This window comes from Chelonia mydas, chromosome 20 (assembly GCF_015237465.2).
Source record: "Chelonia mydas isolate rCheMyd1 chromosome 20, rCheMyd1.pri.v2, whole genome shotgun sequence".
NCBI classification, from domain to species: Eukaryota; Metazoa; Chordata; order Testudines; family Cheloniidae; genus Chelonia; species Chelonia mydas.
In genome coordinates, this window is record NC_051260.2 from 13,576,378 (window position 1) to 13,590,864 (window position 14,487).

At 62.4% G+C, this 14,487-nt stretch overlaps 1 protein-coding gene across 1 annotated transcript in view; it reads left to right on the forward strand.

Moving 5' to 3' along the window:
- The first annotated feature begins 1,325 nt into the window (after window positions 1–1,325).
- Window positions 1,326–14,487, forward strand: part of PKN1 (protein kinase N1) — a 52,509-nt gene continuing 39,347 nt past the window's right edge. The window contains exon 1 of the mRNA XM_037887977.2: window positions 1,326–2,150. Coding sequence (XP_037743905.1) covers window positions 2,130–2,150 — 21 coding nt within the window. The 5' untranslated portion in view covers window positions 1,326–2,129. The remainder of the gene's footprint in view (window positions 2,151–14,487) is intronic.

Below are 14,487 nucleotides of genomic sequence, written 5' to 3' on the forward strand. Positions count from 1 at the left end.
ACACGTTGCCAGGGGACGTCGCCAAAAGTATAAGCAGGTTCAAAAAAGAAGGAGACACTTTCCTGGAGGATAGGTCCAGCAATGGCTACTAGCCAAGGTGGTCAGGGACACAGCTCCATCCCCTGGGTGCCCTAAGCCTCCAGCTGCCAGAAGCTGGGACTGGACAACCAACTGGACTGGACAACTGGGGGGAGGGATAGCTCAGTGGTTTGAGCATTGGCCTGCTAAACTCAGGGTTGTGAGTTCAATCCTTGAGGGGGCCATTTAGGGCTCTAGGACAAAAATTGGAGATTAGTCCTGCTTTGAGCAGGGGGTTGGACTAGATGACCTCCTGAGGTCCCTTCCAACCCTGCTATTCTATGAACCAGGGATGGATCACTAGAGACTACCCTGTTCTGTCCATTCCCTCTCTAAAGCATCTGGCAGTGTCCTCTGCAATAAAAGACCCATAGCCAGGGGTCTCCATGCCTCAGCCTGACCATCCACGCTGCAATTTTTACCCCCCCCCCCCCAAGTTGACTCTAAGACTTGGTGCTGCGGGTTTTTAGACATCCTCTTATCAGAGACAAGCTACTGGCTGGCTGGACCCGTGGTCTGCCCCAGCGTGGCTGTTCTTATGAAACAACCACCCCCCGCTTGTTTTACATGTTAATCCAACCTCCTCTGTGGGCTGTGAAGTGCAGTGGGTCAGTTTCACTTTCTCTTTCTCGTCAATTTCCTTTTTTCTTTCCCCTGCCTCTGCCCCGCCCAATGGGGAGCGCAAACAAAGCTCCTTTCATTCAAACGCAGCACTGAATCCCCTCGCTCTTTCCATTGGGTTAATCCTCCTCCCTGTTTTTTTTTTTTTACCTAAATTTCAAGGACTTACATTAACTTGGCAGCGGCCGCGCTTGCTCTGGAACAGAACCAGCCGCTGTATTTGTGCGCGAACACTTGCTGAGTTGTTAGCCTGGCTTCTCTTGTGGGAATTGCAAACTTTTGTCCTTGATTTCAAGTGAAACTAGCCAGCCCGGGAGTTCTCAACTTTCAAGGGCTTAGATTGCTGTGTGTGTTGGGGGCGGGGGGGGGGGGGAGTGGAGTCGAGAGCATCATAAAGGGGAAGTGGGGGGGGGGCTCCTGGTTCAGTTCCTGGGGGGCTGGGTGGGGTACACAGTTCGGGTATGGAAAAAAACCTGGAGAATCACTGATTTAACTTCACTTGGACATAGGTCGCCGGTGCCCTCTATGGGGTGGAATCAGAGCTGCGCAACTGTGTGTCATAGGCAGGGCTCTGGAGAGGGGGCTGGGCAGTGCAAAGGAAGCAGATCTGGGGTCAGTGCAGCATCACTCTCTGGAAAGAGCAGCTGTGGGGCACGGTGCAATGGAAGCAGCTGCGGTGGGGGAGGGGAGGGCCAACGCAATACACCGTCCCCTCCTCACCCCAAGAACCACCCCCGCATTCATAAGGACATGCAACGTCTCTCGGTGCAACCCCTTGGCGCGGGGCGGACAGATTCCTTCTGCAGGCAGCCCGGGCGATGCCGCCACGGCGGGGGGCGGCTCGGGCTCTCCGGGGCCTGAGCTGCTAATCCCTTAATCTGCAGAGGAAGGGAAGGGACCCCGGGCGGCAGCTGCAATCCCCGCAGTCTCCGGCCTCGGGATCCCGCCCCCATTAGCCGCCTGCTGCAGCCAGCGGCCTCCTCCCAGTTCCCCCCCCCTCCACCCTGGTCATGTGACCAGCCCGGCAAGTTAGGGACCCAGAGAGGGAGGGACACAGTAGGGCGCGCTGGGGGGTGGCGGCTGCAGCGCGAGCCGCCCGGATAGAACGTTCCCTGGTAGCTGCATTGGCGCGAGCCGCCCCGGATCGAACGTTCCCCGGGAGCAGCCGCGGCGCGAGCCGCCCCGGATCGAACGTTCCCCGGGAGCTCCTCGCTCTTCCTTGGTCCCCGCCTGTCCCGCCGCGAGAGGCTGGGGGCTTGCAGCGGGGGCTCCGCGCACGGTGCACGCCCCGCAGCCCGGAGTGGGGGAGGAGGATGGAGGGGCGGGTGTGAGGGGGGGCCCCCTTGGAGAACAGCAGCAGCGGCAGCCTTCCCAAGAGGAGGAGGAGGAAGAAGCAGCCGCGGTGGCTTGTGCGGAGGCGAGGGGCAGAGATGGCTAACGACCCCGTTCAGGTAAGAGCGGTGGCCGGCGGGCAGTTCGTCCCCAGCCGCCAGGGGGCAGCCCTCCCAACAGGTCTGGGACCTGCCAAGGGGAGGGGTGGGGTGGGGTGGGATTTGAGCCATTGCATATATGGGATCTCTAACGGGAGGGCGGTTGGACCCTCCCCATCTGGGATCTGCAAGGGGGGAGGTGGAACATGCATAGGAGACAGGGGTGCTGGGGGTGGGGGGAGGGTAGCACCCAGTGGCTTGAAGTGGTTTTCATCGTATACAAGGTTTACGGTTTTGTTCAAGGGCTCTCAGCACCCCCGCTGTACAAATTGTTCCGGCGTCACTGTGGGGGGGTTTGGAGCCACTTGCACATCTGGAGCCTGCAAGAGAGGGTGTTGAACCTCCTATCGCCCCTGCACATCTGGGACATGCAGGGGGTGGGGCCTATTCCTGTGGGGCCCCCCTGCACATCTGGGATATGCCCAGCTGCCCCCCCCATGGTGGAAGGGGAGTGTGGGGCAACCCCCATGATACAGGTGGGACATGCAGGCCCCCGGCTGGGCCAGGTTCTGCTCTCGCCATCTGTGTAAAGCCAGAGAAACGCTGCTGGCGTCTGGCCCGGGGGAGGAAGGTGGGGGTGGGGGAGGGAGCTACAGGCCTTCCCTGGCCAGCTGGGCCGTGTCTCTCACACACATATTTCAACTTACAAGTTCAGTGCCATCGGCCTTGCATCTCTCTGAAGTCCCTGTGCCCCCCTGCCAGGCCTTGCCCATCCAGACACTGGAACTTCTGCCTCTCTTCCCATCCCTCCCCCCATTCTGGTATGGGTCAGTTTGGAGAATCCAGACCCAGAACCTGACTGTATGACCCCCCTGCCCCCAGCTCTCGCAGCCTCTCCACCCTGGGCATGGCCACAAAGCAGACAGGTGCAAAACCTGATGCAGCTGAAGAGTGGGTGCTGTGAGATCTGGCCCTAGAGAGCACTGCGTGCGTGACCATCCCCTGCATTAGATGGGGGTTTCTTTTATTTCCCCCCTCCCCGGTATTTCCAGATTCCCAGTGCAGCTGCTCCCTTTCCCTATCACTGAACCCCTGTTTGCAACAGCTGAACCTCTAAGGGCACTGACCCCGCAGGTGTAAATCTGGACTCGTCGGCCCTGGTTCAGATCCTGCTCCGTTACTCCCTGCCAGCCCTGCTGTAAGTGAGAACAGAATTCAGCCCTCTGCGCTGCTCGGATGTGTGTTTACCTGAGTGACAGAGACCGAGGTGAAATCCCCTCTGGCGGCCCTGATCCTGCACTAGCTGGGGAGGGTGCGGAGGTCAGACGCACCAGCCCTTATAGGGTCACAATTCCCTATAGGGGACTGGATCCTGCACTAGCTGGGAGAAGGATGGGTTTGATGCTCCGTCCCCTATAGGATCACTCTTCCCTATGGGGTGCCTGCTCATGCACTAGCTGGGGGAATGGGTTAGTCCCCCCATCCCCTATAGGGTCACCTTCCCCTATAGGGTGCCCCATCCCATGCTAGGCGACAGATGGGGCATTGCTCTCTTCCCTGTCGGGAGCTCCTGGTTCTGTGCTAGCTGGGTCGGGGATGGGTCAGATGCTGCGTCTCCCCATAGGTCACCCTCCCCTCTAGGGGCCCTGATCCTGCACTGGTGAGGGGATGGGGCGGACGCTCTTACAATCACTTCCCCAGCGGTTGCTCCGTGGCATGACAAGCGCTGGCCGCGTCCCCTGGGAACATCCCCGGTTGTTTTGGTTTCGCTCGCTTCCCGCTTGTGCCCGCGGGGCCCAGCTGAGTGAGAACTCTGCCGTGCTGGGGGATGTGCCGTTTCTGGCTCTGGCTCAGGAACCGGCCCTGGGGAGAAGGGCCCAGGCCACAGCTGTGTGTGCACGGACCTTTGAAAACCCCACCAGCAAGGCTGTGCTCCAGGGAAGCCCTGGTGCTCTAGCTCAAGCTGCAGCAACTGCTGCTGTTAGCTCGGGAGGTCCCTGGTTCAACCCCAGGTGTGTTGGCCAAGATGGCTCCGGAGCCTGCCTCCGGCCCCTGCCTGGCCATGGTCATCCTTGGCTGCCTGTTTAAAGGATCGCTGTCAGGCTAAAAATCAGTAGGCTAAAAAACCCTTCCTTCCCTGCCCTGTTAGCAGCCTGTCAATTATTCAAGCTGTTGTATTGATCCAGAACTGGCAGCCCCTTCCCTTGCCCGGCTGACGGGACTGGAAGAGATGCTCTGGCCCGGTTTTGCTCTCGTTTGCATTTTCTAAAGGACTGAATAATAAATCTGTTACCCAGCTCTTCTGTGGATCTCATTATTCCCCAATTTACAGGTGGGGAAACTGAGGCACAGAGGGCTTCCCAAAGTTACACAGCGGAGCGGGGAAGAGAACCCAGGAGTCCTGCTTCCTAGTTGGGTCTCCTCCACTGGCCCATGCTAGTTAGTTTCACTTTTGATTCCATAATACCTGGCTCTCACGCTGTTGTGTTTGGGAAGCAAAAACCTGGATCCCGACAATGGGACCTTGAGCTGAAAATGTAATCCAAATAGCAAGCCTTTCTCTGAGCAGCTTCTGTAAAACGTAAAGACAAACAAAGTCCTTTGCAGTGTTGAACCTAACCTTTAAAGGGAAGCGGGCTGTTCCAGCCGGGACCCAAACCACGGACAATCTCCTGGGCCTTCACAGAGCCCTGAGGGGGTCAGTCCGCATGGGGCCCATTCCAGGGTCACCGTTCTGCAACCAGCAGGGTCTCGGGTGTTGTAACAAAACCCAGAGGCAGTAGAGAGATTTTCCTCCTCATTTAAAGACCAGATTAGCTGCTTGCACCCAAGGAGAACCCGAATATGAAATTGACGATGAGCAAAACTGAAAAGGGACCTCATATGTGTATATATATATTTAATAGTCCAAGCAGAGAGAGGCAGGAGGCAAACAGTCAGCCTCGATAGCAGAGAGAGCGAAAGAGCTTTGTAAAATATTCCTGGGCTTCTAATGAGCCAGAGTTTTGTTAATGGCACCGGTCCCTGTGCTGCATAAGTAACTTGACCCAGAAGGCTATCGCTGTCTCATTGTTTCCTTGTGCTCACCCCCGTCTGCCCACATTTGCTGGCTCCTGTCTGTGTAGATTGTCAGAGCGGGGCCTTACCCCAAAGAGCTGTGTTCTGGGTCTGGCAAGGACCCCGTTGTGCTCGGCGCTGTACGTTATTATTAAGTGTGTTATAGTAGCACCTCGGAGCCCCAGTCGTTGACAAGGACCCCATTATGCTCGGCACTGTACAATGACTGGGGCTCCTGGGTGCTACCGTAATACACTTAATAAATAATGCACAGCGCCCAGCACAGTGGGGTTCTGGGCCATGACAGGGGTGCCTAGGTTGTACCGTAATACCCCGTATCATGTGGCTAATTTTGTTAACTTCAAAAAGCCGGTGCCCGCTGTGCTGAAGGGGCCCAGGGTTTGCAGCAGCAAGGAGCCGCGGGCTGGGAGCAGCGGCCGGCCAAAGCCCAGGGCTTCTGCAAGGCCCCAGCGAAACACTGGCGAGATCCTGGGCCTTCTAAGAGCTGCAGATCGGCCAGGGGCCGTCATCTGGGGGCTGATGTGCCGGCAAATTCAGACTGGGATACAACGTAGGGCGGGTGGTGACTGTCCTGGTGTCTGAGACCAGCAGGGATCACCAGGCCGACCTGCTGGGGAGCCCAGGCCATTACATTCCCCCAGGACTGAGCCCACCCTCCCACCGTGCCCAAGGGCCAAGCCAGACTGAGCTGGGGGATCTGAGCAGCCAGGCTGGGCCGGGTTGGATCCTCTGTCACTCGGCATCAATAAGATGAGGCAGGACGTCATCCTAAGAGACCCAGGTGGCTCTAGCAGCCCCATGAGGAAGGGTGGGAATAGCGCCCCCCACTGCAGAAAGGGCTGGGGAAAATTCTGTGGCCTGTGTTTGTTTTGTATACTGGAAACAGCTGCATGGGCCCCTGGCCCAGATCAGGGAGGTGCCGGCTGTGCCAGGTGCTGTACGCGCCCCCGGCCCAGATCGGGGAGGTGCCGGCTGTGCCAGGAGCTGTACACGCCCCCGGCCCAGATCGGGGAGGTGCCGGCTGTGCCAGGAGCTGTACGCGCCCCCGGCCCAGATCGGGGAGGTGCCGGCTGTGCCAGGTGCTGTACGCGCCCCCGGCCCAGATCGGGGAGGTGCCGGCTGTGCCAGGAGCTGTACGCGCCCCCGGCCCAGATCGGGGAGGTGCCGGCTGTGCCAGGTGCTGTACGCGCCCCCGGCCCAGATCGGGGAGGTGCCGGCTGTGCCAGGTGCTGTACGCGCCCCCGGCCCAGATCGGGGAGGTGCCGGCTGTGCCAGGTGCTGTACGCGCCCCCGGCCCAGATCGGGGAGGTGCCGGCTGTGCCAGGAGCTGTACGCGGCCCCGGCCCAGATCGGGGAGGTGCCGGCTGTGCCAGGAGCTGTACGCGCCCCCGGCCCAGATCGGGGAGGTGCCGGCTGTGCCAGGAGCTGTACGCGCCCCCGGCCCAGATCGGGGAGGTGCCGGCTGTGCCAGGAGCTGTACGCGGCCCCGGCCCAGATCGGGGAGGTGCCGGCTGTGCCAGGAGCTGTACGCGCCCCCGGCCCAGATCGGGGAGGTGCCGGCTGTGCCAGGAGCTGTACGCGCCCCCGGCCCAGATCGGGGAGGTGCCGGCTGTGCCAGGTGCTGTACGCGCCCCCGGCCCAGATCGGGGAGGTGCCGGCTGTGCCAGGAGCTGTACGCGCCCCCGGCCCAGATCGGGGAGGTGCCGGCTGTGCCAGGTGCTGTACGCGCCCCCGGCCCAGATCGGGGAGGTGCCGGCTGTGCCAGGTGCTGTACGCGCCCCCGGCCCAGATCGGGGAGGTGCCGGCTGTGCCAGGTGCTGTACGCGCCCCCGGCCCAGATCGGGGAGGTGCCGGCTGTGCCAGGAGCTGTACGCGCCCCCGGCCCAGATTGGGGAGGTGCCGGCTGTGCCAGGTGCTGTACGCGCCCCCGGCCGAGACCGGGGAGGTGCCGGCTGTGCCAGGTGCTGTACGCGCCCCCGGCCCAGATCGGGGAGGTGCCGGCTGTGCCAGGAGCTGTACGCGGCCCCGGCCCAGATCGGGGAGGTGCCGGCTGTGCCAGGTGCTGTACGCGCCCCCGGCCCAGATCGGGGAGGTGCCGGCTGTGCCAGGAGCTGTACGCGCCCCCGGCCCAGATCGGGGAGGTGCCGGCTGTGCCAGGAGCTGTACGCGCCCCCGGCCCAGATCGGGGAGGTGCCGGCTGTGCCAGGAGCTGTACGCGCCCCCGGCCCAGATCGGGGAGGTGCTGGCTGTGCCAGGTGCTGTACGCGCCCCCGGCCCAGATCGGGGAGGTGCTGGCTGTGCCAGGAGCTGTACGCGCCCCCGGCCCAGATCGGGGAGGTGCTGGCTGTGCCAGGTGCTGTACGCGCCACCGGCCCAGATCAGGGAGGTGCTGGCTGTGCCAGGAGCTGTACGCGGCCCCGGCCCAGATCGGGGAGGTGCTGGCTGTGCCAGGTGCTGTACGCGCCCCCGGCCGAGACCGGGGAGGTGCTGGCTGTGCCAGGAGCTGTACGCGCCCCCAACCCACATTGGGGAGGCGCTGGCTGTGCCCGGTGCTGCAGGGGCCCCCGGGCCAGATCAGGGTGGGGGGGGCATTGTGCAGGCTTTGCACAGGCAATCCCTGCCCCAGAGAGCTCCCGGTCTAAACTGATAAAGGGAGGATTCATCTCATCCCCATTTTATGGCATGAGGGAAACTGAGTCACGCAGCAATTGAGTGAGGTGCCATGGGGAGTCCGTGTCAGCGCTGGGAATTAAATGCAGATCTCCTGGGTCCACCCTCCCCATCTCTGTGCTGTGGGCTGGGGGGTCAGACTCCATGGTCATTCTCATCTGGCCTCGAAATCTACAAATCCTCGCTTGGTCAGGGTCAGGTGATTTTTTTTTTTTTTAAGCTGCCCCCCTCCCCTCCGGCTCGTGCTGTGTCTGCTCCCTGCTGCGCCGGGCATGGTGTGAGGCCCCGACTAGAGCGGCGGGCGTCTCTGGGCAGTGGTCCTGGCTGGCTGGCGCAGTCTCCCCCTGTTTGGGGAGCTGCGAGGTGATGGGTTTCCCTGCGCCGCACGGAAGCTGGGGGCCGGTGATCGCGGGGTGCTGGCGCTGCGAGGCAGGCGGTGCTGGGGGATGGCCGGTGAGAGGGGAGGCCATGTCTGGTTAATACAGGGGGGCGGGAAGGAATCGCGGTGTCTTTGTCTGCACATGAATAATTGACAGGCCGAGTTAATGCAGTCGATCCAACGCTCCTGTCTGCCAGGGGCGCGCGGCTCGGCTCTCACAGCGGGGAGGGCGGCTGGCGGTTACATTCCCACTGACTTCACTTGGCACAGAGTCCCTGAACCCCACCCCAGGGTGCCGAGGCTGTATCCACCCCCCGAGTCCAACCTCGCTCTCTGGCCCTCCCTCTATGGCTGCATGGCCCGTAGGGGGGCTGTGAAGCACTAGCTCTGTAGTGGGGGGTCGTTAGATCAGATCCGTTTCCCCCCGCACCACCACCACCTGGCACTTCTCTTCCAGCCCCTGAGAACAGCTGCCAGCTTCCCCCAACCAGCGAGGAGCTCTGTGCCTGGCAAAGTGCGGGGAGGGGGGCACTACCCCCTGCTGGAACCCAGGACCTGTCCAGAGTCAGCAAGGAAACAGCACTGAGCTCTGCTAGCCTGGCGGGGGGATGCCAGGGTGAGGGGGGAGGAGGGAGAATCCAAGGGGGCAGGGCAGCCAACTGGGGCTCGGGATTCTGCAGTTTGATTTCCCAGATCTGCCTCCCTGTGTGGCGTGTTGCTTAATTTGCCCCTCCCTGCCTCAGTTTCCCCCTCTATACATGGGGGTGACAGCAGGTCCCTCCCTCTTGGGTGGGCGGAGATAATCCATTGATGGCTATGGGGTGCCTGGCTAGAGGAGACTCCATGGGATTGGGGTGTGCCTAACTCCCTTGGGCTGTGTGGAAACTCCAGCCCTAATCCATTGGTGGCTGCATCTCAGGTGGCACTTGGTGCCCGTCCGAGCGGTGGGGCTTTGCTCTGGGGAAGGGCAGCACAGGGCGGAGTCTGGCGCGGCGCTTTCAGCACCACCGGGGAAGCGCCCGGAGCAGGCCCTGGGCGGGCAGCAGCAGTGGCAGCTTCAGGAGTGTGTCGGGCATAGGGCAGGAGAGTCTATGTACGGCGCCTGGGGGCAGCAGACCCCACAGGTACCAGAGACCAGGTCTACCACTGGTGGGCTCCTCTCGGAACCTGCAGAGGGTGGAAACCAGCTCGAACCCCCAGTGGCTCAAAGAGCAGCAAATGGCTTATTCCGGTAGCACCAGGCTGGGACTCCTGGGTTCTATTCCCCGCCGGCCCTGGCACCGCCAAGCGTGTTTCCCGCTGGCCCTGGCCCCAGCACTGCCCAGCACAGTTGCTCGCAGTGGCGCTTCTGAGCGTGGCTGTTTGTTCCCTCTCTGCCACGTGCCACCAACTCAGCCTCTCCGTGGACTGCCTCGTCCCCCGCTCCTGCCAGGGGGCACGGCATGCCAGCAGCCAGGGAGCCGCACAGGGAGCGTGGCACACCTGGGGTCTGACTCTGCTCTCGTCTGTGCTGGTGTCACATGGCGCTTCCCCGCTGGCTGCAGGGAACCGAGGGCAGAATCGGGTGCTTTGTTTGTCGGTAGGTCCTATGTAAATATGACAATCCTTCCCCCCCCACCCCTTTTTTTTGTAACTGAATTCTGCGAAACCCAAACTCCTGCCTGGAGTTGGGACATGGTCAGCCCAGCCTGGCCGAGGACACGGCACTGCCTGTCTTTCTCCCCCCAAGGGGGCCTCCACGGCCCTTTAACTTCCTTGTGGGTGCTGCTGTCCCTTTAAACACCCCCCCCCCATCTTCTAGCCCCAGCCAGGCTGAACTGCTGCAGCTGCAAAGCCACGCTGGCCAGGGTGTTGGCACCCAGCCGCCTGGGGGCACCTGGAGCCCCGGATGGCTCTGGCAGCAAGGGTGCCCACTGGCCATGAGTCCATGCCCCGGCCCTTGGCCCCAGAGTGGGCACGGTGACCCGGGGAGGCTTTGGCTGTTATCGTGCTCCAGGCTGGCTCTAGGCCAGGCCCCGTTCGAGGCCGCAGACTGATACTCAGATCCCCCCCCGCCCCCCCGGTCCCGTGGGACTGGCCCCAGCCTGCCGTGGAACTACCGTCGGAGCCGATGGAACTGCCTGCCACGAGGAGACTGGGGGAGGTGGTCCGAGACGGTGGAACCCCTCGCCACTAGGAGACTGGGGCTCAGCCCACGGTGATCGGGGCTGCAGATAAACCCTCGGCTCTGCGATCAAACTTCCCTTCTTCCTGGAGACCAGCAAAATCAAAACACTGTCGTTAACAACTCCAGCTCGTTCTCTGACAGGCTGCGAAATGGGGCCGGGGGGGGTGGGGGTGGGGAGGAGTTTCTATTTTTAATACGTTGGAGGTCATCCCAGAATCCCTCAGTGATTTGGGGGGGTAATTACCTGGAGAGAGGTTGCTAATTGGTGGGGTTATGGCAGCACTTAGACCTAGAGAAGCACAGACGTCCTGCCTCAAAGAGCTTCTGTTCTCAATAGACCCATGGTGGGAGGGGAAACTGAGGCATGCAGGGTGAAGCGACTTGTCCACAGTCACCCAGCAGGGCAGTGGCAGAGCCAGGAATGGAACCCAGGCGTCCTGTGTCTTAGCCTGTTGGAGCGTGAGAAAATGCAATCTGTCCTGTTCTGGCTCAGGAGTGTGTGTGAGTGTGGAGGGGAGGGGAGGGGGGGGCTTAACGTGCCAGCCAAGGATCATGCTAAAGGGGATGCTAGCTTGCCAGGGACAGGTTGAGGCCCAGCTAGATCGGGGTGGCTCTTGCAGTCGGGATGCAACGCAGGGGGCGCTAAAGATGGGGCTGCTTCCCCAAAGGAGGGGCAATGCCTCTGCCAGTCCCTCCGCTGGCCCCCTGCTGACCCTCAGCTCTGCCTGCCTTGCGGAGGGGCATCCGGGCCTTCTCCCCTGCCCCTCGGTGCCGCCAGGGCAGAGGTTGGACCTGGCGTGGTTGCTTTTCACACCAGAAGTGTAACTGGCCCCATGAGCCACCAGGGAATCGAGCCCAGGGGCTCCCCACCACCAAGATCGGGTCCTTACAGCCTCTGCCTCTCTCCCCTCCGGACACTTGCTCTCCTTGGTCTGCTCATAGGGGAAATTGAGGCAAGGCTGGGGCAGCAGGGTGCCTGGAGCACTGGGGACCTGGGATATGCAGAATTGACCTGGAGACCCCTAGCAATCTGAGGGCATGTGCAAAGCGAGACCAGGCCAAGACCCTGGCGCTGGGGTGACCAAGGAGTGCGGGGGGATCTCTGTAAGATCGCCCCCCCCCCAGTTTGGCGTCTCGTTTCCCGGCACTGATTTGAGTCTCACCAGAGTTTTTGGCCTTCTCGGCACTATCTGGATCCCCCAAAGGGGCAGGTGCTTGGCACTTCCTGCTTTCCTAGCTTGGGGCTCCCTGGTCAGTCCTGGGAAAGCACCCCCAGCCCGGGGCAGCCCTGTTCCTCTCCCGCCTTGGCCCAGCTCCGCCTCCCCCGATTGCTCAGCCGCTTCTGCAGCTGTGGGCCCTTCCTACCTGCTGGGGGCGACGTGCTGTCAAAGCGGGGTGCCGATTGACCTCCTCCCAGTGCCCCCCTGGGCCAGGGCGCCCCAGCCTCTTGCATAGCAGGGCAGAGGGGGGCTGCATCCTAAGGGGGGTGTCTCCTGGGGGGCCCAACTACCCTGGTTGCATAAGATCCTTGTGGAATCTGAGCGTTGGAAGGAAGTGTTCAAACCTCCCCGCCTGGCCACGACTCCTGGGTTCTGCAGAGCATTCTCCCCCCCGCCCCATCCCGGACTCCTGGGTTCTGACGTGCCGAGCAGGGGTGCTGGAGGCGGAAGCCATGGATTTGGGTTGTTATCATCACTTCAAGCCAGGGGGTGCTGCAGCCCCCCAGCACCCATAGTTCCAGCACCTCTGGTGCCAAGTGCAGCTCTAGCATTTTGAGTCTGGCCTCTTGCTTCCAGGCCGTGATCTGCGGAGTCACGGCCAGGCTTAGCCCCCAAGCCGCAGTGCAGCCAGCATGGGAGGGAGGGGCAGGATCCTTCCTCCCGCGCTGACCCAGCTGGGGCCCCACAGCCCCAGTTTCCCCCCCCCCCAAATCACTTCCCCACCCCTCTCGCTCCCAAGGCTTTGTCCTTTAACTAACACGATTTGCTCTGGTCCCCCCTGAATAAACCTGCCCAGGCGCCCCCTCCCCCAGCCCGGGCCCCCAGCTCTCAGACCTGCCAGGGGAGCCGGGTGGGCTGCTGGCAGGAGGCCTGGGTGTTGCCATCGCTCCTTGCTATAGCCCCTGCTCTTGGCACTAGCCCAGCCCTGGACGCCCCTTCAGCTCTTCCGGTGCCCCTCAGTCCCGACCCACAGCCCCTGCTAGCCCAGCCCGAGGCTCCCCTCAGTCCTGACCTGCGGGGCATGGCCAGTGCCCTCCGTGCCCCCTCCATGCCAGGCATGCCAGTTTGCACCACTGCAGGCTGCACCGTGGGCTTGGCACCAAGGCCAAAGGCCCAGCGTAGGTGCAGTCAGGGGCAGTTTGCTCTGCTGGGGGTGGGCCCTATCCAGCCCATCCCCCTTGATAGCAGCCTCCAGCCCATCCCACTGCCCTGTATGGACTGGGGGCGTGTTTTTGCCCTCGGGGGCCCCATCACCGCCCCTGAAAGGTGCCAGCTCTGCCCAGTGATCCTGCAGCTCTGGGCACGCTGGGGCGCACCCACAGGTGCCATGGGCAGGGTGATTGGCTGCCTGATCAGAGCTGTGACCCCCGGCAGGTCCTGCTGCCCCCCTTCCCGTGACTCCGGGTGCAGAGCCGCCATGGGTGGGTGTGGGGGGGACACAACCTGCCCTGCAGGATGCAATCTACCCTTCGTCACTCAGGGAGCGCAGACCCTGGAGCCAGAAACTAACATGCAGGGAGGACAGTGCGGGGGAGGGAGTCAAACAGCCCCCCCCACACACACACTTTGGGCTGGGGGAGCCGCTGGGGCCCCCCCTCAGCGCCCACAATCTGGCCTATACCTGAAAGGCCCAGCTGGATGCTAACCAGGGGGGTCTCCCCAACCTGCCCCCCAACCCACAGGGCAGCAGCCCAATGAGTGGCTGGCGAGGGGCATGGGGCTGCCCATGTAACCCAGCCTGTGGATAGCTGGACCTGGCCCCCCCATGCTATGGGGCACTAAGCCCTGGGCTCAGTGTCCTGTGGAGAACCACCTCCCCCCAAAGAGATCGGAGGTCTCCTCCTTTGCCAGGCTGCCCAGTGCCTTCTACAGTAGCCTCTTTGGGTCTGGCTTCCCCCGCCCCATAATGGGTCTTGGGGGCCCAGGAAGCTGCTCCTCCCCCCACCCCATGGGGTGAGGGTTCTTCTCCAGACTTCTCCCTACTCTGGGATCAAGCTTGGGGTCCCCCCATCTTCCGTCATGCTCAACTAGCTGTGGGGGGGAACCCCACTGGGATGCCCCCCACATCCAGCCATGGGGGATTATAGGATTAGCTCCCTGGCTCCAGATTTGTCTGTTTTCCAACTGTTTTTTCCACTCTGGATTTACCCTGAGCAAATCCCCGCCCCCCAAATCCCCCTCCCCCGCCTGCAGCTTTAACCCCTCGTCCCCCGCATCCCCTTCCCCCGCCTGCAGCTTTAACCCCTCCTCCCCCCAAATCCCCCTCCCCCGCCTGCAGCTTTAACCCCTCGTCCCCCCAAATCCCCCTCCCCCGCCTGTAGCTTTAACCCCTCGTCCCCCCCATCCCCTTCCCCCGCCTGCAGCTTTAACCCTTGTCCCCCCAAATCCCCCTCCCCCGCCTGCGGCTTTAACCCCTCAGCTCCTCCAAATCCCCCCCACCTGCGGCTTTTAGCCCTCATCCCCCCTAATCCCCCCGCCTCCAGCTTTATCCCCTCATCCTCCCCCTGCCTGTGGCTTTAACCTTCGGCCCCCCCAATCCCCCTCCCCTGCCTGCGGCTTTGACCCATCATCCCCCAGGGCAGCACCGGCCTGAGGCAGAGAGTGACACCCAGGATCAGCCAGGCAACTTCCACCCCTGCCTCTATGGGGCAGACCGGAGCCCCGTCCTCCATTGGGGCAAGGGTCCGCTTGGCGCCTGCCATGGGTTGGGCACTCAAGGAGCTGTGGCATGGAAAGGGGAAGTGGCAGAACTGGGAAGTCTCCCCACGCAGAGCTGCGGGGAGAACCCAGGAGTCCGGGCTCCCAGCCCCCCCTGCTCTAACCCTTCTCAGCCTGGCCTGGCCT